The sequence below is a fragment of the Meles meles genome, chromosome 10 (assembly GCF_922984935.1).
Source record: "Meles meles chromosome 10, mMelMel3.1 paternal haplotype, whole genome shotgun sequence".
Taxonomy (NCBI): Eukaryota; Metazoa; Chordata; class Mammalia; order Carnivora; family Mustelidae; genus Meles; species Meles meles.
The window spans coordinates 5147000-5174053 of record NC_060075.1 but is presented as its reverse complement, the minus strand read 5'-3'; the positions used below and the strand labels follow the sequence as shown (position 1 = coordinate 5174053).

Below are 27054 nucleotides of genomic sequence, written 5' to 3'. Positions count from 1 at the left end.
GCAATCCCGCTGCCATGCCCGGCCCGAGGCACTCACGGACTCCGCGATCCGCGCCACTGCAGACACCGTGAGCCCAAACAGGTCTTCTCCCTTCAGATACGCCGGGAAAAGCTGGAGCATTTCCGACTGTTTTCTCACGAATGCCACGGGCTCCAAAATTTTATCCCAAACACCTACGTGGGGCCCAAACAGAAACAGAACAATTTAGAACACACCTGCTCTCTGCTGAACAGAGAGGAAAGCAGGACGCGGCACAGAGAGGGCCAACCACTCGAAGACGGTTTCCAAGTGAAGCCTGGGGTGGTGATCTGACCACCCTACCACCTGCTTATCAAACAACAGTTTATACTGAAGACTTTATGGAATTTTAGGGAAAAGAATGTGTTACATTAAGGAAATAAAACAGTGGAAGTGGAAAAGAAAGTTTAATATGACAAATTCACGTAAGAACTTAATTCCTTTTCATACTAGACATATAACTTTATATTTTTAACGGATCAGCCCAATTAGCAGTATCTAGAAGTAGGTTTCTTTCCACTCAGATTTAAATTAAAATAGGAAATTCATATTTCCACTGGGAATTATCTTCAGGGCATTTTCATACTTTTTTTTAAAAAAACAGCCAGAGTTCAAAAAAACAATTACCCGGTACACATCAATAAAATGACAGCCTATGGTCAGAATGAAGAGTCCGACTTCTAGCTCCAAATCTGTTCAGTCCCTGGTAATCTTCAAAAAAGGCAGCGCACCCCGCATGCTGTAAACACGGTCCCCTGCCTTCTGACATTAGGAGGGTCCCCGACAGAAGCAACAGGCGACCCTCATCTACAGTCACTGCTTTACACTGAGCGCTCACACACACTGACGGCAGTGCAGAAGTCTAGCAGGAGCTGAGAAGTCGGCCCAGCACAGACGGCAGGTATAGTAACACAAAGAGGCTAAGAGTCGCATTTGGGAACAAAAAATCCACGTCTGTTTTCGTACAATCTGAAACAAATGCCAGAAAACGAGGAAACGCAGACATAAAACATCAGCGGCCGGCTCCGCAGGGCACACACGTGTGGGTCTTACCTTTAGGGGAGGAATCACTTAAGACCAGATCCTCGTGGCCTTGCTCCACAATCCTGACGGCGAACACGGGGCGCCCGTCCTTCTCCCCGATGGAGCACTGGTAGCGACAGCGCCGGTTGGCGTAGCGGCTGCTCCAGTACAGGCGGCTGGCCTCGTAGCCCACGGGGAAGAGCGCGGTGGGGGAGTGGAAGGCCTGCATCTGCTGCGGGAGCAGCTGGCCGATCGTGTGGAAGATGAGGCTTCCCACGCGGAAGGTGTGGTCGCGCTCCCCACGCTGCACGATGCTGGCGATCTGTCGCACCTCGTCGCGCTGAACGTAGACCCGTCTGAAGACGGCGAAGTAACTTAACTCCTGCTCGTGAATTCCCTTCGGTTTGTGCATGGGACAAAGCATCGTTTTATCCTTAAAAAACATGCATTGTGCTTTAATGGCGCAGGTGAAGTGGTAAATGTTGGCGCAGCGGAAGCGGTGGCAGCCGCTGGTGGCGCCCATCTTGTGGCAGAAGGCGCACTTCATCTGCAGGCCCCTCCTCAGCGCCAGCTCCACGTTGATCAGGGCCCCCGCCTGGGTCTCGTAGACCTCCGTGGACCACAGCGCACAATTCAAGTGCACCCACAGGTCTAGGTCAAGGTTGAGCAGTCTCGCTGGCCCGTCGGTCAGCCCGTCACCTTCCTCGTGGCAGAAGCAGCACTTCCGATAGTCTTTGGGCACAGGGTCCGGTTTGAGGGATGTGCCCAGTTTCTTCAGAAACTCATCTATCTCGTCCTCACAAGGCGGTTTGAAGCTCCCCTTGGGGATGACGATGTGAATGCTCCACTTCTTCCACTTCATCCCTCGCCACCTTTTACTGATGGGCCGACAGTCTTCAAACCCGCCGTGCACGGCCCTGAGCCGTGGCTTTAACTTGACCGTTACCTTGAGCTCGTCTGGCTTTGCCTCTACTTTGGCTGCTTCAAACGCCGGAGGGAAAGTGATGGGGGGCGACACCGGGGGAGAAGCCTCCTCCTGGAGCTGCGGGAGGCAGTGCACGTCCAAAGTGGAGATGTTGTTGCTGTACTGATGGAATGCTCTGGAAGGCGTCTCCTTCACGGGCGACTGCGGCAACGGCGGGGCAGATTCCTGCACAGCGAAAGGGAACAGGAGTAAGAAGAGCAGTTGGTCTCAGAGCAGGAAGCCAAGCAGCAGGGGTCACAGGTCTGTGCCCCAGGGTAGGGGTGGGGGACAGGGGAAGGGTCACGTGCAGCAGAGGTAGACGGCAGACACTGCAGGTGCCCACGGACACCCATGGGCTGATGAGAGCCGGGCAGTGTCGGGAGTCCCGCCCCAGGCCTTACTGGACCAGGCTGTATCTCTGGAGAATGTTCTGCTCCTAAACCTTCTTGGACACTCCTCTCTGACCATAACCAAGCCAGAAAAATCAATGCTGAAGAGAGGAGCTATCTGGTTTAATTCGTACAATGGAATGGTGCTTTCCGTTGGGCCAAATAAGAACTTCAGAACGTGATCTTCTCTGAGCTTATCCGCACTCTGAAACCCACGTCTGTCCATCTCAGGCGGAACTAATAGGCATACGTATGAGGAATGAAGGGGCAATGGTCCCCCTTCAACATGCATCATGTAACCCCTCCCTGCGGCTGCCCAGCTCTGATCTGGCTGCTGGAGGCGGTGAGCAGAGAGACAAGCGACCAGACTTTCTGGGGGCCCTCAGGTTCCCCTGTTCTCACACAACCCCTCCAACCGGGCATCTGAGAAGACACACCTCACATAAATCCAGGAGCAGGCAAGAACTGCACACCAAATTTTAAAAATATCTGGTAAAAAAGCAATTCTTCCTCTTATAGAAGTTGACGTAGTAATTTGTTAGAAGACTGTATTTATTTTGAGAGAGCACGAGCGGGGTGGGGGTGGGGCAGGTGGCAGAGGGAGACTCGTGTGGAGCAGGGAGCCCCGCCCCAGGCCCCCTGGACCAGGCTGTATCTCTGGAGAATGTTCTGCTCCTAAACCTTCTTGGACACTCCTCTCGATCCCAGGACGCTGAGATCATGACCTGAGCTGAAGGCAGACACTTAACTGAGCCACCCAGGCGCCCCAACATATTTTAAAGTCTAAATCTATTAGGCATACAGCTTGATTTCATTACACTGGAGACGACCGCCTATTATAAACGTACGAGCAGCCTCGTCTGCAGGGAGGAAGCACTGGCGGCATTCCCGCCCAGGCAGGCTTCCCTGAACGCAAACAGTTAAAAATGTTTATCCAGGGGGCGCCTGGGTGGCTCAGTGGGTTAAATCCTCTGCCTTCGGCTCAGGTCATGATCCCAGGGTTCTGGGATCGAGCCCCGCATCGGGCTCTCTGCTCAGCGGGGAGCCTGCTTCCTCCTCTCTCTCTGCCTGCCTCTCTGCCTAGTTGTGATTTCTCTCTGTCAAATAAATTAAAAAAATAAAAAAAATTTAAAAAAAAAAAAAAATGTTTATCCAGGGGCGCCTGGGCAGCTCAGTGGGTTAAGCCTCTGCCTTTGGCTCAGGTCATGATCTCAGGGTCCTGGGATCGAGCCTCGCATCCGGGGAGTCTGCTTCCTCCTCTCTGCCCGTCTCTCTCTGCCTGCCTCTCTGTCTACTTGTGATTTGTCAAATAAATACATAAAAATCTTTTTAAAAAAGCAACCGTTTATCCATTAACCACACATGTCGATACACTTAATTCACACAGAATCAGGTGCGGCGGACCATTTCCACCGTGACATAAGCAACATGTTTTCTCCCCAGAATACAGGAGTAGACTCATAATGTGGCTGTGAACAGGTTTTCCCATCAGGATAAGAGCAATAAAAGCTTTAAGTCTTACTATTGTAATTAAGTCAAGATATTTGTAATTATTTCAGTAAAATTAAAGATATGAGTATTGGTGTTTTATTCATAAATTCTGAACTTTTAAGACGTAATTCAAGTCTACCCGCTCCCCCCCATCAAGTAAGCTGAACTTCTCTGAAAAAGCAGCACGGGCTGCCCTTCCTCAGGCGCACAGCATCTGCGGAGATGCTACCCAGAGTCTAGGAAGCTCTTCTGGCCATCAGTGTAACCCCACACCACAGAAACCACTCATTATACGCTGTTCTCTGACGGAGATGGTCCTCAACTTACCTTGCTTTCTGAGTTTTTTGCTTGTGTGGTTGATGCATAAAGAATGAAGCAGTTATTGCTACAAAAGACGATGTCCTTCTCCACTCTATTGGAGCTTTCTCGGGAATCCTGCGAAGCAAAGAGAAACGTGTAGGAATCTCGAGCCAAAATTTCCTAAGAACACGATCGATCCATTGTTGGCTTTTATGCTCTGTTAAAAGTGAAAGTAGTTCTCTATCTTAAAGGTAAAAAAGTAACTCCCTGCCAATATTTAGCATATAATTTACCAAAGAGAAAATAAATGTACAAGAATAAACTTTATTATCCACATTTTACTCTATTCAGACACATGGGCATCTTATAACGTCCAATTTACCCGTCTGCTGTCACCGTCTGGTTTTAAGCTAAACACGTCGAATATACACTGAGGCCCCTGAGCAGAACCGGAGTCCCCCGGAGCCTGACACAGCAGAGGAGCCACCGTAACCCAGCGGGACACCTGAGCAGAGGGACACCCTAGTACCTTGCTCACAAAGGCCAGGTCTCTGAACGACTTGCGCACGCCGCTCCCGAGGACGACCACCTTGCAGTGACAGCACCACTGCGGCCTGAGCGCGGCACTGTCCGCTCTCCCGGGACCAGAGTCCTTGTATCCAGAAAGACCTAGGTGCAGAAGACTGCTGTCAGTGATCCACACTGACCAGCAACACGAATCAGGTGCAAAGCTGTACTAAATCAACTCAGAACACGGCTCATTTGACATGCCTGATTTTACCCTTTTTTTACTAAAAAACTTATCTTTTAAGCAGTGGTTACAGGGCAGCTATTCCGTGCGTGGCCCTGGAGCACAGAGGGACACACCTGTCCTCACGCAGCTGAAACTGCTCACATGCAAGGAGTACGAGAGGACACCAGTCCACCACGATATCAACATTCGCCCTACGTGCAAAGCGAGCGGGGCAGGGGACACTACCTCCGCTTGAGGGTGAAGACAAAAAACGTTTTATGAAAGACGGAAGAGATACATGTACGAGAGTCCTAAATGTGATCTGGAAAGTTGCCGAGGGCTAAGGAGAGTTCTGGGGCCAGGAGACAAACGGGGTCAGGCACACTCGGGGCATACTGTCCGCGTGTGGCACGGAGGCGGAGGGCAGGACAGGGGAAAGTGAGTGAGGTGGGAGCAGCCTGGAGGCCGAGCTCGGAAGCCCACACACCGGGTCAAAGCACAGCACAGAAGACAGAACACCCACAGAAGGCCCAACTACCCAGGACTACACACCAACACGCCACGACTTGTTCAAAACTGAAGCGGGATTTTATTTTAATTTTTGAAGTGAGATTTTAAAAAAATTTTTTTAAGATTTTATTTATTTGACAGACAGAGATCACAAGTAGGCAGAGAGACAGGCAGAGAGAGAAGGGGAAGCAGGCTCCCCACTGAGCAGAGAGCCGGATGCGGGGCTCGATCCGAGGACCCTGGGATCATGACCTGAGCCAAAGGCAAAGCCTTAACCCACTGAGCCACCCAGGCACCCCCTGAAGTGAGATTTTAAAGAGAATAAGCTTAACCTGTAAATGGAGAATGAAACTGAGGTTAACAAAAGGCAGACTGGCTCACCATTGCTTGTTGGAGGGAAAGGCCCATCGGGCTGCTTCAGCCGGTATGAGCTGGCTAATCTGGGAGGGTTTGCAGGTCCTGGCGGCGGCCCACGAAGAAATAAATGCTGTCGACACTCCAAGCCTGGGTTTACTCTGTGGCTACCAACCAAACCCATGGATGGAACATCTGGAGCATTACTAACCTCATAGCTGTTAGGAATTCGGACGTGAAGAAGGTCGGAAAATGCAGCCACCACACTGCTGATGTTCTAGAACACAAGTGGAAACACTGTGTTAGCCCCGCAGGCCACTGTGAGCCACGGGCGTGGGTAAATGCTGTCTGCTGGGCATGCACGGTGCGAGCAAATCAGCCACTTTCACTTACACTTAAGAGTCTCAGGGTAAAAAATCATTTAACAGATCAGTATCCCCATCAAGCTTTCCTGAGCAGAAATCCTCATACAGGGATCCCAATTAACGTGACGCATTAGAGCGAGCGTTCAAGTGCTCGAGCTACGGTCGCTGCCGCAGGAGGGGAGGGAAACCTAGGTCTCACCGCTGGGCAGAAACTGCCTCAAGTGGACTTCGTCCGGTGCCGGGTAGAGAGCGCTGTCCCCCCCGGGCTAAGCTGTACCGACGGCCAAATCGTCCTGTCACTGGACCGTTAGTGTGGGAGCCAACATCCTCACCGAACCAAGACAGAAAAAAATTCTCAGGAATTTATTAGCATTTGACAGGGGCAGCTGCTACCTGGACATCCGCACTACTCCTGTAAAACTGAGTGTCCACCAAGTTCTTTCTCACGGCTCCATTTTCTATGTGTAGTTCTCAAGAGGTTTCTCTCCGAAGGACACATGCTTTAGTAAGAACACGAGAACACGAGCTTCATTTTGCCCCGGCCTCCGCGGAGAGCCATGTGACGCTCATTCAGGGTCTCAGAAGCAGCCCGGACACCTGACTGCTCGTCCTCGCTCTGGGAGTTTCTGCCCGCCATGACCCTGCTGTGCACGTCTCGCTCTAAGCCGCCTGACGCCCCGTGAGAACGCGGACAGTTTATAATGTTAAAAAGCAATTTCATCTTTACCTCAGCAGCCGTAGGATGCAGGGTTATTGCCACAGATATAAGACCCGATCTGGGACCGTTTGGGGATGAACCAAAAGGTGGTGTGAAAAATAAAGTGCTTGGCTCAGCTTTGATGTCATTCCTTCTCGGTTCCAAACCTTAAGTTGGGGGGAAAAAAGAAGGAAGGAAGGAGAGAGGGAAAGAGGGAAGGGAAGAAGGAAAGTAGGGAGAAAGGAGAGATTATGGAATGTTAATGGCTTTTCAAAATCAAAACACGAACGTCAGTAAACCGGCAGACTGTAATGACAAGTACTTTCGCGGAGAACGTTCTGTACCTTTCCCGGCACTGCTAGGAAGAATTGGGATAATGGGCGACGGCACCGGCTCTGGAGGCTCCTCTTTGACCAAGGACAAATCTGGGTATCTGCTTACTTCCATCCCAACCACACTCTCAGGGGAGGACGAGGGAACAAAACTGTCCGGAGTGTCCCGATCGCCACCATGATCCTGTATCCTGAGAGAAGAACACAGGTTACACGTCGACATGGGCAAGTCCACCCCTGGGGGCTTCCTGCTCCACCCAGCCCTGTCTACTAGAGGGACTGTGAGTTCCCCTGGACAACGGTAATGATGTAAGAAGCCAAAGAACAGGTTCGGGGCCAAACAAGAAATCTCTCGGAAAAAGACCTGAGAAGCACATCCAACTATGAAGCAATTTAATGAACTTCAACATCCAAGTGTAAAGACTTGCCAAAGAAAAAAGACGTTCAGATTACCACACAGCAGAAGAAGGATGATACTCACACCTCTGGCTAGTTCCAGATCCCTGACACTATGGAACAGTCTGCAGCCAGAAAAGGAAAGAGCCATCTCGCACACCCCCACGGGCACACCCGCAGAGCCCACTGGGCTGCTGCTCGTAGTGGCAATGTGGGGAAAACCCTTTGTCATTAGACCTTCATAGGCCTTTATTTTTCCTAATGGATCAACTACAGTGAAAAGTAGAAGAGAACAGTGTAGCCCAAGAATCTAGAGGTTAACTAGGGTGACTGAGGTCAAGAGGCAAGTGTGGTGTCAAGCCACTGCCGTAGGGTATCCCCAAACCTGGGGTCTCCCAGCCCCCCCAAAAGGACACACTGTTATGTGGAGAGAATCTGAGCAGTAGCATTATGAGGAGACCCAAGAGTGGCTTCGGCTACCAGAACGGGTCCCTGTGAAACAGTAGTGCCGTACCCTAGGGCGCAACACACGCACACAACTGCCCTAAATTCACGGATCTAGCAAGTTCCAGCAGCACGATGCAGAAGAGAGCAGGGAGACTGGATTCTAAATCTGGACAAGTAACATCTTTCCGGCCCACAGCTGTCTCGCTGGTGGAGTAAGGGACTTAATCTACACGACGTCTCATCAAGCAGAGGGCAGTTACCCGATTAGTCAAAGGACAATCACCTGACTAAGTACGTGAGAACCTTTCCTAGACCTAACGAGGTGGGGTGTGGTTACCTACTAAGGGAAGCGGTTTCTCCCCAGCCAGAGTCTTGGGCATAAAGAGCTAAGAGAAAGAAGTACAAAACTGGACGGGCCAGTCCTTAAATCCTCCTCCCCCAAGGCATTCTCCGGGATCTGTGACTGCTGCCCTTTGATTTCAGAGATCTGCAAACATCATTCAGTGACAATGATCTCCGAGATACTTTGCATACAGACTCCCACTGCCTTAATGTCCATTTACGTGCTGAACTTCCTAAACCATCTAAGAATTGAAAAATGTACAAACTAATTACTTTTAATAGTAAGAATGTTTTATGAACTAAGTCCTAAAGAAAACCATTCAAATTTTCACCCTTTAAATGTTTTTACATGTTATCCCCGCAATCCGTACAGGCATGCTATATACATTTTTTTAAAAAATGAAATAGCTAAAAAATATGCAAGAAAAAGAACTTCTACCTTAATTCTTCCTGATTATTATGAGGAGGTGTTGGCAGGGAAGCTGGAACATCCACTGTCTTGGGGCCTTGAGCAATAGCCCTGGCCAACAAGTCATCCTGGGGTCTGAACGGCAGCTGAAATGGTTTAGGTCCTAGACTTTTGGTAACTGGAGAAGCGAAAACACAACCAAAAACAGATTTAGTCAAAACAGATACATGGGGGAGAATGTCACGACTTGACAGCCTTTTCCCCACACACAGCTGGGAAAGGCACACTCCTCAGAGCTGTACGGTCATACCTTCGTGGCTCACTAATGCGCCAGCTCTTCCGGCAAGTTCTTCAGTTGTCGCAAAACCATTTGCCATCTTCTGACAAGCCATAGGAGGTGGTGTAGGAGGAAGAGAGGCAGGGGGTGTTGGAGGATTACTTAAATTATTCTGCTGCAGGAGACCAAAAAATTTTAAATTATATGCTACAGAGCAAATATGCCATGACCTTGCTCAAACTTAGTTCTGTGAATTTTTAGCACATGGAAGCAAGGCTACAGAAATGTCATCAAGACGCATCTTCATTCCTAAACGAACACCAAGAAGAAAAATAAATGGACAAGGCCAGGAGGTCTTTTGGTGGGAGAAATACTCGGGCTTATATGGACCAATTAGCCATTTGCTTACTCTGCCCAGCTTGAGTACTTGAAATTAAGAACCAAAGTTACATTATTCTATTCTATACATCTCTTTTCAAATTTCATTGTTATAGCCAGTGAAAGACAGCTTTAAAATTCCACCAATAAAATGCAGAACGTTCTCAAGAACTCCATTATTCAATTCTCATTAAGATATGCCCCAGGTCCATTAAAAGAAACAAAAAACAAAACAAAACAAAAAAACAAAAACAAAAACAAACTTGAGAATTTGTGGTCCTAATCCTATCATTACAACTCATAGCCTCAATATTAGAATCTGGACTGTCCAAAACCTCTGTAAGAAGCGAAAGTCTTAGCAATAACACGGAAATGGCTGACTCGTTAACAAAAGGGAATCCCCTCCAAACACTTCTCTCTGCTTAGCATGTCATCAATTTGTCATTGTTCATGGGTTGGTCTGTCTCTCAGGGATTGTTGGAATCTACCAATAATACCGTGAGAATCGAGTGTAAGGTGAAATTACAAATCTTGCGAAGATCTGGGATTTCATGAAGGGAATGAAGGTGTGGTGGAGAACAGCTTGCATCAGAAGAGAAGGCATTTACAAGAGTGAGGACAGGTTCTAACTGAAGAGAAAAGCCGACAATGATAATAAATGGAGCATCACAAGAGAATGACTTTTAATACTAAAGTAAGAAGAGAAGCCCTTCAGAAAACTGATGATACTCTCAAATATTTTTGCAAAAAGATCATTTTACGTAAGTCAGATGTGAAGTAAAGAATGTCTAAATAAGGCTATTATAAAACGTTACTACAACAGTAACCCCAAAAGATAAATTTGAGTTAGTTTGGTATTTTAGTTTAAGAATTACTGTCTAGTTGTAATTATTACCTAAATCATTAGACAAAATACAGTTTTCAATTTTTTTCATTTCATTTTTCAGGGAAAATTGCTAACTGCATCTTTTATTCTACTTATGATGTATTTGGATTCCTTTTAAAGCGTTAATAAAGGTTATAGGAAAACAGGTATTTTCTCTACCACGGAAACACTTAAGGGATGTTCTTCACTATTTGTATTCTTACCTATAAAAAATTACAAATATTTATGTTAGAAACTCTTCATCCAGTGAAATTTTCACCTTTTAGCTGAACTAATAAAGTTTAAACGAAACTTTGAAGATTAGATGGAAAAACAAGACAAGCTCTCCCAATTCTGATATGGTATCCAAAGAGGAAGCAAGGTAAGACCTTGGCGAAGAAACATACCTTGTAGATCAACTGAGAATAGTAATCCGAAACCCCTTCAAGGGTAGCACTGCCAAAAGTTCCTAGAAGTCGGCTCCCACTATTAAATTGGCCACTGCCATAAGGAAGAAAGTGCGCAAAGTTCACTCCAATGATTGGTTCCATTAGAGGGAGCAGAGAGAGCTGCTATTAAAAAACACATTGAAGAGTAATGTACACGGTCAACAAAACAGAGCGTTTCGCAACTTTTCTAAGACCCAAGGCAACTTAGTCCAATAAGGCTTGACAAAAACAAGACTTAAAAATTTCGAGTATCAAAATGCTAGAGTAAGTAAGTGAGAGAGACCAGAATCTCTAGGATATATTTAAAAATGAGCTTTACTCTCATCTGTCTTAAAGGGATGCTACCAGGCATCTAACAAGAAAAAACATGTTCCTTATCTTTGCTCAGCAAGAATCGGGGCGTGAAGGGAGGCCAGGTACCCCCAGTAGCACTCTTAGTGGCTGTCTCCCACCTTCTGTGACAACCACGAAGGTTTAAGAACAGAGTTTACTGCGGGGAGCCCGGCAGCTGCATTTCCTTGCATCCAGAGTCACACGTAACACAGACAGTTTCTCCTGGTGCTGAGGCTGCTCCTTCTGAGCACAAGTAAATCCTGACCGTCACCTACCAATCCATCTGTCTTACTGACATTTTCGGGCGCCAATAGGATATGGTGCGGTTTTGCTCGCAATCAGGAAATCTACTAGACTCCTTGTTGACACATCACTTATCTTTATAATTACTTTACTTAGAAATATGGTGATAAAGAGAAAATTTCAGTTTAACAGGGTTGAAAACGCATTTGACACCTCCCTTGACTTTTTAAAGGCGCTGCTCCGAGCGACTCACCTGCTTCAGGTGGGTAAAGGTGTCGGCAGTGGCGTACATCGCTTGTTTCTCCTCTTCGTCCTTCTTCCTTTTCTTGGAGCGGGGTGCAGCCTTCTCCCCTGTCCTCTGAGTCCGTTTGCTTCGAGGTTTCTTGGTTTCACTTCCTCCATCTGTTTTTGGCAATTGGTTGTTGCCACATCCAAAAGCACCTTGCATCGGAGCCCCCAACGTTCGCTAAGTAATTGGAAAGGTCAAGAGGTAAGTGGACTATGCGCGCGCCGGCTCCTGCAGTGCACGCTCATCCAGTCCCGTCCTATGACACACCTTCCTAACGGGTCCTACAAGTCGAGGAAAGGCAGTGGCCTCTTACGGTCTGTTTTCTGACTGATCATCCCCTTTTCAAACACTATTCTCAAGTACAGAAGTCGGTAAGCTGCAAAGCTTGCAGAAAGACCAGAATTCCTTTTTTTAAAGACCAGAATTCTTAATATGGCTACTCTCTCTCTCAGAGCAAGCATTACTCCTCAGGCGGGACCACCGGGTGCCAGTGTAGACCGGAGCTCCTTGGTCCTGCTCTCTGGAGACTGCGAGGAAGGTGTGCTCTTGGCCAGATGCCCATGACAGCCCCTGCACCGCGGACCTCGGGAGTTCTTTTGGGTTCCCCTTAGGAATGGGTGAAATACAAGGTCTGTCCATAGCCTATGCACCTTCACTGAGAGGAACAGCTAGCCTTGGATCAATAAAAACAACCAATGCTGGTCATTCAAATTAGGTCACAGTCACAAATGTGACTGTGCAATAACGGCTCTATACTTGAAGTCCACGAGAGGGACTACACACATGCTAGCAAATGAGTGCCCCCCCCCCACCTTATTTAAACCTTTCTCTTTACATAATGGCTAAGGAGAAGTGAGAATAAACCAGTCCTTGAAGAGGTTCTAAAAGGTACTGCTGTCAATACCTAAAAATATGGAAATATTTTTAGGGACCATTGTTTTTAAATGTTACAGTTACACTTTGCTAGATAGGTAACTAGAGTTGCTACACGTATTTTGATGTATTCTGCACTAAATCATTGAGGGCTTGAAGATTACAGTTTCCAGTTTTATTCTAAATGGCTTGGACAACGTATGGCAACATTTTTTTCTGTAAAAAGCCCACCAGTAACATTTCAGGCTCTGTAGTCCATACAGTACCTGTCGTAACCACTCAACTCTCTGCCCGGGCAGAGCACTCAGCAGAGAACAAGTGTGGCCGTGGTCCGATGAACGTTTAAATTCACGGACACTGAACTTGAATTTCATATAATGTTCACATGTTATGAAATATTACTCCTTAGATTTTTTTTTTTCAGCCATCTGAAAATGTAAAAACCATTCTAAGCTCAAAAAGAAAGGGTAAAACGTCTTAAGCAGGCTCAGACCACCCATCCCAGGACAAGATAATGTTCTCAAAAAGCAGTCCCAGAGCAGCAAAACAGTAAATCTGGGTGGTGCGGGCCAGAGACGCATCTTCCCTGGTCCCTGGCCAGACCTCCTGAATGAGAAACTCTAGGAGTGAGGCCCAGTGCCCTGTGTTTCAATAGGCCCTGTAGTTGATGCTGATATATTCAAATTCTGCCCCCTCCATATTCATATGCTTAAGAATCACCGTGGCTATCATTAAAGAACACATTCTGATTGGTAAGTCTGTGCTGCAGAGTAACATTCTGCATTTCTTAAGAAGTTCCCAGGTAAGCTCAATGCTACTGATCCCCAAGGGCTGTCCTTTGAGTAGCAAGGACCTAAGAATTTCTTACTGGGTTATAAGGGATTAATAAGGTAGTTGTTTATTAAGTACGTTTGGGTCAAGCACTTTAAGTGCACTGCAGACATTATCTCTAACCCTCACAATTACCATAAAAAGCAGGCATTACACATTTCAAAGAATACTTCTGATTACAGGAGAGCACAAAGGCTAAAAAATCATCCAAATGTCTGCCCGAGATAAAAAGTTAACATTTTAATGTATCTGTGTTCAGTCTGTTACCTATGCCTACATACATTGTGTTAAAACGCAATGGACACACTTGATTTTCTTTTATTTTAGTGGCCTGACACATTGTTTCCCGTGACATTAAACATCCTTATATAGCATAAATTTTAGCGGCTGCAAAAAAAAAATGGAAAAAAAGAAAAACTCATTCAGATATAGCTTAAAGAAACAATAATTTAATCAATAACTAATGTATTAAACTTACTTTCTCTGAAATTCTCATTTTTTATCTGTTAATAGAATACTAGCTATTCATGAGGTTACATCTTGGCACATTTTAGAATTTTATATTCCTATGCCAGATTCCTCAATTTGTATTCAGTAGGTCAAAGGTATGTACCTTTCCAGACATTACCAGCAGAATGTGTTTTAACTGTTAATCCCTGCAGCAACCCTACATAATAGGGAATACTACTACTCCTGCTGTGTACAGATGAGGAAATCAAGGTACGGAAAGGGCCAAACCTGCCCAGATCACCCTCCTGGTAAGTGATGACACACGAACTTAATACCAGCTGAGGAGGAACCTCATAAACCTCCCAGGAAGGCCCTACCACTCACTGCACAGCAACCAGGAAGGAGCTCTTCTCCTAACCCCAACTCACATGTGAATAAGCAGACTCAGCATGGATGAAAACTTGGTCTATCCAACTACCGCCACAGTAATTTTGCCTGTCATGTGACCAGAAAGTAAACGGGATTTCATCATTTGTAAACTGGGGGTAATAAGTGTTCCTGCCACATGACTAAACAGTATCTCGGGCAATTGCTCAGCACAGGATACCTACCTAGAATATGGTAAGGCACCATTCCTCTTAGTAATAAGGCACCCGACCCCTTGCCACCCTCCTGAACGGATACGGGAATATGTGACACAGTCCAAACGTGTACATCTACAAGTGACCTCACTCTTTTCTCTATCATAACATCCTCTCTATACAACATAATCATCAGTACTAAGACTTCAATCCCATACACTGGGTACTTAAGTGCTAATACTGTACTAAGTACTGAGAATACAAAGGTGCTCAAGACGTAGCCTCTGCCCTTCAAGAAGCTGTTGCAGTGGTATTCTAAAGACTGCTATGTGAGCACACGCACGTGCATCGGCACATCTGCGGATGGTTGAGCTGAGAAAGGTCTAGGGAAGATGATTCTAGAACTGAGTTGTAAAAGAAAAGACGACGTTGGCCAGATGTGAAAAAGAAAGGTCAGCAACAGGCAGAAACAGCAGCAAATGGCCCCATGTGGAAAGGTGAACTCAGAAAGGCCTTCAAGGGGATTGCAAGCAGTTAGGTATTCCTAAGGGGACAGAATGCAGTGGAGAAAGTGGTTAGAGACTGGGCATGTTTGGTGGCGACAAACAGGACTGAAAAAATGTTACCAGTAAAGTTTACAGAAGTTACCTGAATCTATCAAGACAGCAGACAAACTCTACAAAATGGCCAAACACACAAATAGGAGAAAACAGAATAAGACAACACTTGCTACAAGAATGGCTTCATTAACAACCTTAAAAATGAAAATCTGAACAAAATATACCACTTCAGCCCATTCAATTAAGAAATGAAAATTGTAGGGGCGCCTGGGCGGCTCAGTGGGTTAAATCCTCTGCCTTCGGCTCAGGTCATGATCCCAGGGTCCTGGGATCGAGCCCCGCCTCGGGCTCTCTGCTCAGCGGGGAGCCTGCTTCCCTTCCTCTCTCTCTGCCTGCCTCTCTGCCTACTTGTGATCTGTCTGTCAAATAAATAAGTAAAATCTTTACTTAAAAAAAAAATGAAAATTGTAAACTCCCAACGAGAAGTGCTACAGGGAAAGCTTTACAAACAGAGCAGCAACGGCACCGCGGCTGCTGGACGGCAAGGAAGCGAGAGCACGGGAGCAGACCGACTCCTGCCACCCAGGAAACCCAGCCCGGCTGAGAGCTTAAGGAAGTTCAGGAAAATGCAGAGGATGGAATCCTATAAAGGTATATTTACGAACTACCTCTCCATCCATTAAAAAAAAAAAAAAAAAAGACAAACTCAGTGTTTTGTAGCTTAAAAAGGGCAGAATAGTGATACATGGGAAACTATAAAGATAAAATAGTAACTTAAAATAGTGTAAGATTCCATTTGTATAAAATTAAGTATTAAACACACTGTAACACAATCGATTCCCAAAACGGGTTACTCCAAGAGCCCTGAGAGTCCCCATGGGCATGAATGGGTGCAGAGCAATCCTCTGCGTTCCAAAGATGTTAACGGACGTCACATACTTATTTGCGATAAAGATACACAGACGTTTACTTTTTGCTTCAGTTAGATCATCTCACTGCAGTGACCATCAGCTGACAGGCACGTTACATATGAAATGCATTACTAGTACATGTCTTTGATTTCTGAATAAAAAGCAAGCAAATTATTACTTAATATGGTTTATGGGTGGGAGTCAAAACATGGGCTCCTCAGAAGTAAAAACAACAAAATTAAAATTTGTCTTTTAGAGTAAAAAGTTGCAAAGCCTTGTTGAAATTAGTACGGTGGTTGGCACCGATCTGCTGCGGCTAGAAATGAAAACAAACAGCAAACGCGAGTTGTGGTTTTCAGGGAGCACACTTACCAATCCTTCGACTGGGTTCTGCCTCTCAACTGGTTTGTTATCCTTTGCACAGTCTTCTTCAGAACAAAAGCTGCCTTCAGGTTTCTGACTTAAGAGGGAAGATGATTTTTTATTTTTCAGCAGATGTTTCAGAAGTTCATTGCCCGACTCTCCCTTGGCAGCGGGGGTCCCAGCAGACTGGGGAGGACTCTGCCCCGAGGAGCCGGGCCCAGCCGCTGCTCTGTCCTCTGTCTTCCTCCCCGTCTGCTCCCCGGGCTCAGGCCCGTCCTGGCCCGGGCACTGCTGCAGCGGCTGAGCCGCCTCTGGTGTGGCCTCCTCGGCGGCGGCTTCCACGGAGAGCTTCTCTGCCTCCGGGCTGGCGCACGTCTGTGGATTTGGGGTTCCCTGTGGTAAGTCGCTGTGGGGCAGCTTGCTTTCCAGTTCCACACCCTGCTGGCCGGCCGCCGGGCCCGGGGTGGACGGGCGGCCGGGCTCGGCGGAGTCGGGGTCGGGCTGCGGCAGCGGCTCGCTGGGCGTGCTCACCGTGGGCGTGGAGGTAGTTTCTGACACACTCGGGGTCGGCGGCGCCGTTATGTCGGAGTGGGGGGTGGACGGCGCCCTGGTGGATTCCACATCCTCGTCTTTCTTCTTCTTTCTCGTTCTTTTCTTTTTCCCTTTTTCTTCGGGGATTATGTCGGAATACAACTGGATGAGAGACTGGGCCGACCCCGGGTAACCCTGTCCGTGGGTGGCAGCAGGGTCCTGGCCGCAGGGAAGGCTGCTGTTAGCCACCGCGGGGGCCGCAGGGAGGGCAGGTGGGAACGGGGGCCTCACGGGGGACTGGGGGAAGCCGGCCCCGGGAAGCCCTCCGTGCACCTGCTTGACGGAATGGAAATTCGGGCTTCCGCCGGCTACTGAGGGCGAATCGGGAACGAAGGTGGGCGCTCCTACCTGCCTTCGCTCGGCGGTCTGCAGGAAAGCCTGAGTGGGAGGGGAGTTCATGGGGCCCGGCTGCACACCGGGCTGCTGTGAGCCCGGCCCCATTTGCTGTTGGTGCTGTGGGGACTGCTGATGGGGCCTGGGAGGCGGGGGGAAGTCACAAGGCAGCTCGGAGCCGTAGAACGGCATCTGGGAGCGCAGCGGGCCGTGAGGCTGCATGCCCCCGCCCTGCTGGAGAGCTCTCTGCCTGTCCACCTCTTGCATGAGCTGGATTCGCTGTCTTTCCTGCTGTTCTCGTAAACGTTCCTTCCGCTCCCGTTCCTGGAAGCTTTCACTGAACGGGTTATTGTCATCGAACTCCACCCGTGGTGGCGGCCCGCTCTGTGGGTTCGCACCGGGCGCCGTCCCCGGGGCCGGTGTGCAAGTTCTGATTGGTAACTGGGCGACGGGAGGCTGCATCCTCACAGGACTGAGGGGCAGGTGGGCGGCGGCACTGGGAGGCGGCCACCCAGGCAAACCAGGCATTCTGGCAGGACTAGCGTGGCCTGAAATGACCGCTGCGTGCGGCAGCGGCTGTGGCACCATGGGGAAGCCGGGCTGGCTCAGCGCCGGCGGGGCAGCACCTGGGCCGAGCGGCGGCTGCGGCGGGACGCCCGGCATCACGGGAGGCGGGGCCATCGCGCACTGCTGCTGCTGCTTGATGCGGTAGTCCTCGATCAGCTCGGCGTGCTCCTTCTGCTGCTTGCGGATCTGGAAGCACATGAAGTCAGGCTTACGCGTGTATCTACACCGCAGGGGTCAAACGCGATCACTGGCTGGCGCGCACCGCGGGGTTATGTATGAAGCACATCTCGCAGAGGCACAAGTGTTTTATTTTGCTTAGGCAGTGGCCAAAATCACCAAACAACTGGATCAATATTACCTCGGAGTTATTTTTAGAAGTTACAATTTGAGTATGTGACCCCGCCCGGGTCAGAAAGGCTGCATTGGTGGAACTCTTCCAATTTAAGGGATCACATACTCAAAGTATAACTTCTGAAACAAACAAACAAACAAACAAAAAACACCTCTGAGGTAGTATTTTGAAAAGTTCCTAATCGGCTACTAATACAATGACTGACTTTTGTCCATTAATACATTCCAAAAACCATCGCACCATCACGATGTTCCAGAAGCTACGGACCAGTCTCAACAAAGATGCAACCCGTGTCCTCAGAAGGGGGGACGTGATGCCTGGTGCTACCCAGGATGCCTATTACCTAGGGACACCAAGCCCAGCAGTTCTCATGTTTTTAAGCTTATTTTCTTCAGTTTCTCAGACAGAAAGCATGTTCTCCGCACATAACGGTTTTGCTGGGTCTCCAACAGCTGTACAACTTTCCTCTTTCCTGACCAGGTGCCTGGCTGGAACCGAGGAATGACCGTGGGACTGGGGAAGCAATAGGGGGTACACAAGAAGCACCCCGAACAGTATTAAGAACACAGAAAGGGGGTCATCCACGCCTTTCCCATGACATTTTAAAATACTCTGAAACGTGTTATCAGTTGCTTATCTTCCTGAGATTGCACTGGATTGGTGGCAACTATACACAGACAATGTGCTCCATTTTCTGAACACAGTATTAGCTTCTAAATAGGATTTGATCCATGGATACGCAAAAGCCAGGCTCTCATGATGAGGAATTTATAGAAAGACACCAGAGGCAATAAAAGTGCTGAAATTACTTTATAAGAAATACCTATCATTAAAGACTTTTACTTGCAACAAACGTGGACCCATAGAGTAAATTTAGAAAGAGGAACTGTCCTAGTTTTAAACAATAGGGTTTACATTACAGTCACCTTACTGCTGGTACGTAATTGTGGTAGCTATCGCTTAGAGATGAGACATCTGAGCCAAAAAACCCTACTCCCGGTAATCAACTAGGAGCCCACATGTCACCCAACACTGTGATCACTCAAGAGACTATAGTGTAAAATGGTGACAACACCAGCTTCTTCAGAAAGTTGGAGAGAAGGTTAGTAAGACGACGTATGGGAATGTGTTTACCCGAGTGTTTGGTACGTCAGTCTACCCTGGATTCCTCCTTTTCTACTATTAACACTTGGACCGGGGCGCCTGAGTAGCTCAGTTAAGCCTCTACCTTCGGCTCAGGTCATGATCTCGGGGTCCTGGGATCGAGCCCCGCATCGGGCTCTCTGCTCAGCAGGGAGCCTGCTTCCCCCCTTATCTCTGTCAAATGAATAAATAAAATTTTTAAAAAATTTGGATTACTTCTCATTTTTCTTTAAAAAATTAAAATTGATAAAAGAAATACAGATTTTCTTGGGTGTACAATTCTATGAGCTTTACCACACAGAGATTAGCGTAGGCATCACCGCAGTCAAGATTCAGAAGAGTTCTGTCACCCCAAAAAATGTCATGTCACCCCTTTAGAGTTAGAGCCTCCTTCCAACCCTAAGCCCCAGCAATCACTGAACATTGTCCATCCTTGTCATTCTGTCACATCAAGAATGTTCTGTAAGCGGAATGTGTACCTAACCCTCCGAGGTTAGCTTCCTTCACTCGGCATGAGGCTCCTGAGGTCCGTCCAGCTCTTCTTTTTCACTGCCGTGTCCTCTTCAGTGCAGGAACACATCACAGTGTGTTCAACTGCTCAGCACTGAAGGACACCTGCCATCCCCGGTTTTTGGAGACTGTATGAGTTGAGCTGCTGTAAATACCTGTACACAGGTTTTTAGGTGAACCCAAATTTTAATTCACTTGGGTACTTCCTACAAATGGGCTCTTAACCCATTTTGAACACTACTCTTATTTTACTTTAAATAAAAATTTAAATTTTGCTTCTTTTTAAGTATAACTGTTATTTCAGTATGAGCATTTTGAGAAGCATTTGGTTTCTAATGGAAGGTAAAAGCAAAATGGTTTCATTTGGGGCACCTGGGTGGTTCAGAGGGTTGTGTCCGCCTTTGGCTCAGGTTGCGATGTTGGGTCCTGAAATTAAGCCCGGTAGGGAGCCTGCTTCTCCCCATCCCTCTACCCTTCCCTACCACCCCACTTGTGCTCATGTACTCTTTCTCTCAAATAAATAAATAAAATCTAAAAAAGGGGGGGGGGCTTCATTTTAAGGATACATCTTTTACATAAAATACACCAATGTATTTTAAGGCTGAAATATTGAGAAGAAATAATCAAAACATCCTATATGAAAAAGAACACCCAGAATGCTTCAAATTACCTGTTCTAGCTGTTTCTGAACCATGCTTTGCTGTTCAGTAACATGCTTGAGCTGTTCTGCATCCTCTTCTGGAAACTCACGCCCTGCTTTCTTGGCAGTACGCTGTTTTGCTGAAAGGGCTTTCTTAGATTTCCTGTGGGCACCAATTTGTTCTTCAAGATATCTCTGCTGCATCTGAAGAAGCTGTTGGGTCTCCTGAAGCCACTCTTCATACTGCTTACGCTGTGCGTCATCTAGGAAAGAGTGAGAAGTTCACCTGTGTTAATTTCCTAAAAGATCTAACAATGCAGAAGCTACACACATCCATTCTGTAAGGATATGCAGTTTCACCATGACCTTGTAATGGGTGTCATGAAAACATAATACTAAATATTAGACCACAATGTAACTATCAAATAGGAGACTTAAGAAAAGTATTTATTTTAGGAAACCAAAAAAATGCATGTTCTTAGTACACGTGTTAACTTCATACTTAGAAACACTGTAAATCCAATCTTTGAAAAACAGAAGACTTTTATCTAATGGAATGCTTTTCACTACTGAATTATGAAATTCTCTAACCCACATGCCAACCTATCTATTAAGTTATTTGTGTATTGTATTAATTCGACTTTACAGAATATAAATATTTGGGTTTTTTTAAAAGACATTTTTGGAAATGCTTTGTTTTGAAGAAACAAAGGTATATACTATTACCAATGCATGGATTAGGTATCATTTCCCATGCTAATTTTCCTGTTTGTAAGGTTTTTCCTACTTCTTAAAAGTGAAAAAATATCCTAAGCTTTGAGGAAGGGAACATAAACTCTTAGAAGGGACCAACATGAAGTCTATGTTTTATAAAGGAAATCCGTAAGTTAAAAACATTGGTAACTTTTATGAATTTTGTAATTTATATTTCTATAAATAAGCTAAGGTATGGAATTATTATTAACCAGGTAAAATCTTTTCTATTTTTATGACTGTCATAAATATCTCCCCAAATAGTGATATCTCTTCATTTGTACCAATATTCTTTGTTTATTCTTTAAGGGCACTTTACGCACTGATGCCAGAACCCCAAAAAAAAAAAAAAAAAAAAAAAAAAGTCATCTTATGGTAGTAAAATTCAAAATATACCTTTTTGACTCACTGTAAGACAAAGAAATGAATAAATACAATTCCAAGAAGGACATTAGCTGAAAAATTACATCAATGATAACAGAATATTGTCATTACAATAAGAATCCAACCAATGCCAATGGGCACAATAAAGCCAGAAAAAGCCAGTTGGTTATAGTAGTATACTTTTTAATGCAAATATGTGCTCAAATTATAATTATGATTAAATACAGGGGTTAATTTCAAAAGGTTAGACTTTGGGTTTGTTCCTAAACCCAGAAGTTCCAGTATATGTATGAACTTGAAATCTAGTCTACTAAATTTGAAGGGCATTTTTCAAGAACAGGCTTTTTCACAAGATTTCAGAAGTTCTGCTTCTGGTAGAATGAGACCTACCGCAAGGAAAGCCTTTCTGGTTTCTGGAACCAGGAGAGCAGAGGTGAGCAAAATGAAAAATAATGGTGAAAAAAAAGTTAGCTAAACAGTCTGAAGATTTCAGAAAGGTTCAGTTTGGGGAGAACTGTAAACACTATCCTGAACCACCTTGGGACCCCTGAAGGTAACTAGAAAGGATTCCACGGCGTCCTGCATCCTTGACCTTCACACCATGCTGCTAACCCATCTTATTGCTAAGCACATTCCCTTCGTTGTTCCCATTTAGCGTCCTCGTCACTGAGGCAGACAGTCATTAGAACAAGAAGTGGTTTAATTCTACAGGTTGTAAAGTGCCCAATCTATATATAAAAACAGCAATAATATTGAAGAGAATGGGGAAGATGGTTTTTCTGTATTAAAATATTGATCTCTAACTAGAATTCTTCATGCACAGAGAAAAAGAGCAATGAAAACACATGCCTACAGGAACAGATGTCTAACAGGGCAGTGATGTTCCATAAAAGATGAGGGCACTTAGACTTCAAATAACACATCTACACTATCTCCAATTTTTTTTTTTTTTTAGAAGAACACAAATATAGCGCAAACAAGCAATCCCCAGAGAACACATAACTTATTAGATTTATACTTACTGACAAAGCCTGGACCAAAATTTGGAGGATTAGGCCTAGAAATCTGATGTGTTATACTGCCATCCTAAAATAAGTAAAATTTACAAATAGGTTTATTCCACATTTCAGTTAAAGGGGGAAAAACTTAAAAAAAAAAAGAAATAGAAAAAAGAAAGAAAAAGAAATGGAAGGAAAAACCCCCTTAATTTCCTAAGACACCTTTAAAGCTTTGATTTTTTTAAAAAGTAGGACGAACTTTGTAGTGACAGATTTCTGAAAATTTAAAGCTATCTCTGAACTGTTTTATTTTCTAGACTTTAGTTGAAAAACAAGTACGTTTGAGGTAAGGGATTACTCATCAGAAATATGATATTAGGGCAAGTCAAATATCATTAGTACTTAGCTAGAGACCCACATAAAATCCCACTTTTTGATGAAATCTACCTGGCTTTTTCTGTAATTAAGATATAAATATGGGTTCCAAATTTACTAAATTCACTCTATAACACAGTTACTTACAAACAAGAAGTACTGTCCCTAACATGCACAAATAATAAATATACAATTATTAAAAATATTAGTCTTATTTTCTAATTACGTATCTTATTTCTTCCAGGGAGACTGAATAAATAGTTATTAAGCTAACAATTCCCTGGCAACCGTCTGATAAATAAAATTAACTCTGAAAATAACATTTACTCAGTTGTTACAAGTTCTGTTAGACATGCGCTGCACCGCAGGTAACAATTATGAACGTTACTAGCAGCCAGAGCACTTCATGAAATCCTTGTAACAGTGCGAAGTGTGTGGTGTAACATTTGACAGATCAGAAAACGGGTTAAAGAACTTGACCAGTGTTGCACAGTAAATTCATAGTGGAACTGAGATTTTTTTTTTTTAAACTCCGCTATGAAGTCTAGGCTTGCTCCACTGTTATCAGATGGTGCCTCTCTCTTCTTTTAATAATGAAAAGAATATAATTATCAGCATAGTAAACCTAAGGCACAACTGTCACGGCAAAAAAGAAAATTTCAAAAGACATACAGTAAGTAGCTTTCTCCTTTTTTTTTTTTTTTGTAGGCAGATAACTTGACAAGAAAAAGCACCTTATAAAATGAACAGTTCTATTTTTCTGGACATTGCTTGACACTGGGCATTTAAATATTACACTTAAAAATCTGATTATTATGAATGGAAAATATCTTTAAAAACTAAGTTAACCCAAGGACTAAAGAGTAGAACAGGACTACCGACAGCCAAGGAGAATGACCTGAGTCTGTATTTCGCAGTTCCACGTGTCATGGATTAATCCCAAAATGTAGGACATGAAAATGTTCTTGCAGAGTTGAAAGTAAATAAAAGCAAAACCCAAAACCTGAAGCATTTGGTTTTCCTCCAAGTGACTTTCTAACTCATAAACAGAGAGGTCCTTTTCAGAAACTCTATTTCTTAACCTCAGTTTGGCTTTCCTTTAAAAAGTAGTAGAACATCTTTATTTCTGCTGAGCTGAGAATGTACTCTGACAATGTTTTAAGGTTTCTACTGTTTTCTAAAAGTGGACTCACTCTAAAGAGTAGGGTTTGGTGAGAAACCCAGGAAAGTGTCCCCTCTCGGGTGACTAGTGACAAGCAGCAGTACCTGCGAGATTGCCTGGGGGAGGAGACTCTGACCTTCACCAGTCTGCGCTCCAGTCACCGACTGGCCCATAAAGGGAAACCTGTGAAAAGGAAGTTCTAAGTATCAAAATGACGAGCATTTAGAGTGAAAACTATTGTAAGTGCTTAACGCTTTCCTCTTCCAGGGGAGAGAGAGCAGTGGCATCAAAGCCACGTACGAAAGTCCCACTTCGTGGTGTGTGCCCCCCTTGGGTCCTCACCCCGCAGCTCTGAAGTGTGGACTCCCTCTACCCCCATCCATGATTACAGGAGATTCAGAGGTTACTTAACTTCCACCCCAAGGACCAAGCAGCTGGGACAGGAAGCCAGCTAGGCTGCTCCTGGGGTTTCACGCTCGATTACAGGACTCGCTATGCCTTAAAATACAATTTATTCAAGTCTTCATTTCCTACATACATTCTTAGAAAATTATTTCTTGTTCCAATTATTACTGGCAGGGGGTGGGGAATGGACAAAATGGGGAAGGTGATGAAGAGGTACAATCTTCCAGCTACAAAACAAGAATGAGTAAGCAACAGGGAGGTGAGAATGTAAAGCAGAGGGAACACAGTCACTGACACTTTAACAGTGCTGTATGGTGACAGATGGTAGCCAGACTTATTGGTGATAAGTGGCGATTTCATAATGTAGATAAATACCCCATCACTATGGCTGTACACCAAAAACTAATATAAACGAAGTCAATTATTCTTATAAGAAAATAATTAGTAGCTTATTTTGTATTTCAAAACAAAAAATGTATCTCAACTTAGAAGTTTCATACATTTTTGTACATTTCTGTATCTAATGTTAAGGCAAATCAAAAATTAGTCACTAACCAAGAACAAGGCTATATGGTTAAAAACGTCTGCTGGGGGCACCTGAGGGGCTCGGCCCCTTAATTGTCTGACTCTTGATTTTGGCCCAGGTCAGGATCTCAGGGTCATGAGATAGAGCCCAGCGCTGCACTTGGAGCCTGCATACGATGCTCTCCTCCTCCCCCTCTGCCCCACGCACTAAGCACATGCCCTTTCTCTCTCTCAATAAATAAAAATGTTTGACAAAATGTGACTCTAAATAGAGCTATAAAAACTTCATAGAAACATTACTGCTTTAATGAAAACACTTCCTCCAGTTGCCAAATGCTTTGATATAACAGGCATAATTTCCAAATTATATATCAAATATTACATATGAATACTTAGGTACTGTTACTGTTTAGAACATATGCTTTTTAATTTTTTACTCAGTTTTTTTCTTTTTTTAAATTTATGTATCAACCTCCTGTCCCCACTACAGCCCTGACCTGGAATGATCTCTGGATCCAAATACCACTCACAACCATCCTCAGTCACCACAGCCCCTGGCTTGAGGGAGAGACTATCTCCTCTTCTTCAAAGCACTTAGCAGAAGAGCAAACAACATTCTGTAAATTAACTAATGTACCAACGTGTCTCTCGCTGGTAGAGGTGCCCACACTGAAAGATCAGGGGTCTCGTTCTGAGGCTCTCGGTTTTTTTTTAACTTGGGGTCCCTACCTGAAACTAAGTGCTGAATGAAATGAACTTTTCCTTCTATTTTGACGACAGCAGCAAACTACACTATTATTAGAAGTACCACGACTTTATCATCAGTAGAATTTGCATTACTTTCATAACAAAAGTTGCTACACGTACCTCATTTGGTCACTTAGGTGCATCATTACATACTATGAAATAATGGTAGTTATTAGACCTATTGCTAAATCTGTTAATGTACTAAGAAGCACACATACCATAAATTTTAAATAACTGTATTTTAAATAGAATTGATTCTTTAAATACTACATTTTTTGGTTTTGCTTATCAAATGTTGAGAAGTAATTCAAAGGCTTCACTAGAATGTCAATAATGTTCATGAAAAAAAAGTTTAAAAACCCCTGTGATAGAGAAAATGTGCTAATAGATGCTGTGTAAGAATGAAAAGCACTAGAAACTACTTTTACTTTGATCTCAATAGTGTTTCTTGACCACTTCCAAATATTTCAACAACTGAAAAGAACTATACCTTTAAGGATTCCCCGTTTACCTGAAATAACATGTTTATCTTAAATTCATGTAGGTTTTGTATTCAGTTCCATAATCATCCATAATTTTGTGAAAAACAGGTCTTCAACAAGGTCATTAGGCTACACTGAGGCCCCATGCCTACTCTACTGACAGAGATTCTCAATCGCAACACACTTCAGAATAATTCTTGGTGCTCATCAAAAATACGGATACACCAGCACCATTTCCAGACATTCTGATTCAGGAACCTGACTTAAAAAAAAAATACCGCGTAATTCTGACGGCGGTCCATAAACAGAACTTGAGAAAGACTGTCCAGCGGTTACCTAATATACCTTCGGGGGTGTAAGTACTCTAATTTCAGAAATCCAGAGTCTCACAACTCTTATAGTCCTATTTAATGCATAATTTCCACTTTTCTGCTAACCGTGAAAAGATAAATTCTCTAACTGCTAACTTTCAACCATCCTGACTTTTTCTTTCTTGATTCAAATTCAGTTTGGGGACATTTTATTTTAGAAATGAATTCATAGTTGTCTTATCCACTGAGGATCTTGACTGAAATGTCCCACTTTTTTCTCTGCATTGTTCCTTTGATGGAATAAAAAATGTTCACAGGCTTAAGTAAGCTCTCTTCTTTTCTCAACAGAACAGTTCAATTTCTATTTTCCTGTTTCATCTTCTCGCCTTCCTCCATCTTGGATGGAAGATCTCTGTCCCAGGCAGCCTTCAGTTAGATTATTCTAAAAGTACTTAAAAGAACACACTTAAATGCCTGGATTAATCAAGTCAACCATCTGACCTTTCCCTATTGTTTTATTATGTTAACCTTAAAATTAATCCTTACATTCCTAAAACATTTTACATTTGACCATATCCAGCTGATATCACAATCAACTTAAGT

General features: G+C 44.7%; 1 protein-coding gene across 13 annotated transcripts in view; it reads right to left on the bottom strand.

The window, feature by feature from the left end:
- Positions 1-27054, bottom strand: part of KMT2C (lysine methyltransferase 2C) — a 272443-nt gene that overhangs the window by 10054 nt on the left and 235335 nt on the right. For 9 of the 13 annotated variants that reach the window (XM_046020447.1, XM_046020451.1, XM_046020453.1 and 6 more), the window contains 15 exons: positions 24086-24164; positions 22469-22532; positions 20340-20572; positions 16183-17850; positions 11569-11781; positions 10698-10862; positions 9081-9222; positions 8801-8948; positions 7189-7367; positions 6875-7011; positions 5810-6059; positions 4715-4854; positions 4213-4320; positions 1072-2191; positions 37-173 (listed from right to left, as the gene is read on the bottom strand). In XM_046020447.1, the coding sequence (XP_045876403.1) occupies positions 37-173; positions 1072-2191; positions 4213-4320; positions 4715-4854; positions 5810-6059; positions 6875-7011; positions 7189-7367; positions 8801-8948; positions 9081-9222; positions 10698-10862; positions 11569-11781; positions 16183-17850; positions 20340-20572; positions 22469-22532; positions 24086-24164 (4783 nt within the window). The remainder of the gene's footprint in view (positions 1-36; positions 174-1071; positions 2192-4212; positions 4321-4714; positions 4855-5809; positions 6060-6874; positions 7012-7188; positions 7368-8800; positions 8949-9080; positions 9223-10697; positions 10863-11568; positions 11782-16182; positions 17851-20339; positions 20573-22468; positions 22533-24085; positions 24165-27054) is intronic. The other 4 variants (XM_046020450.1, XM_046020455.1, XM_046020456.1 and 1 more) reach the window with 4 other exon arrangements.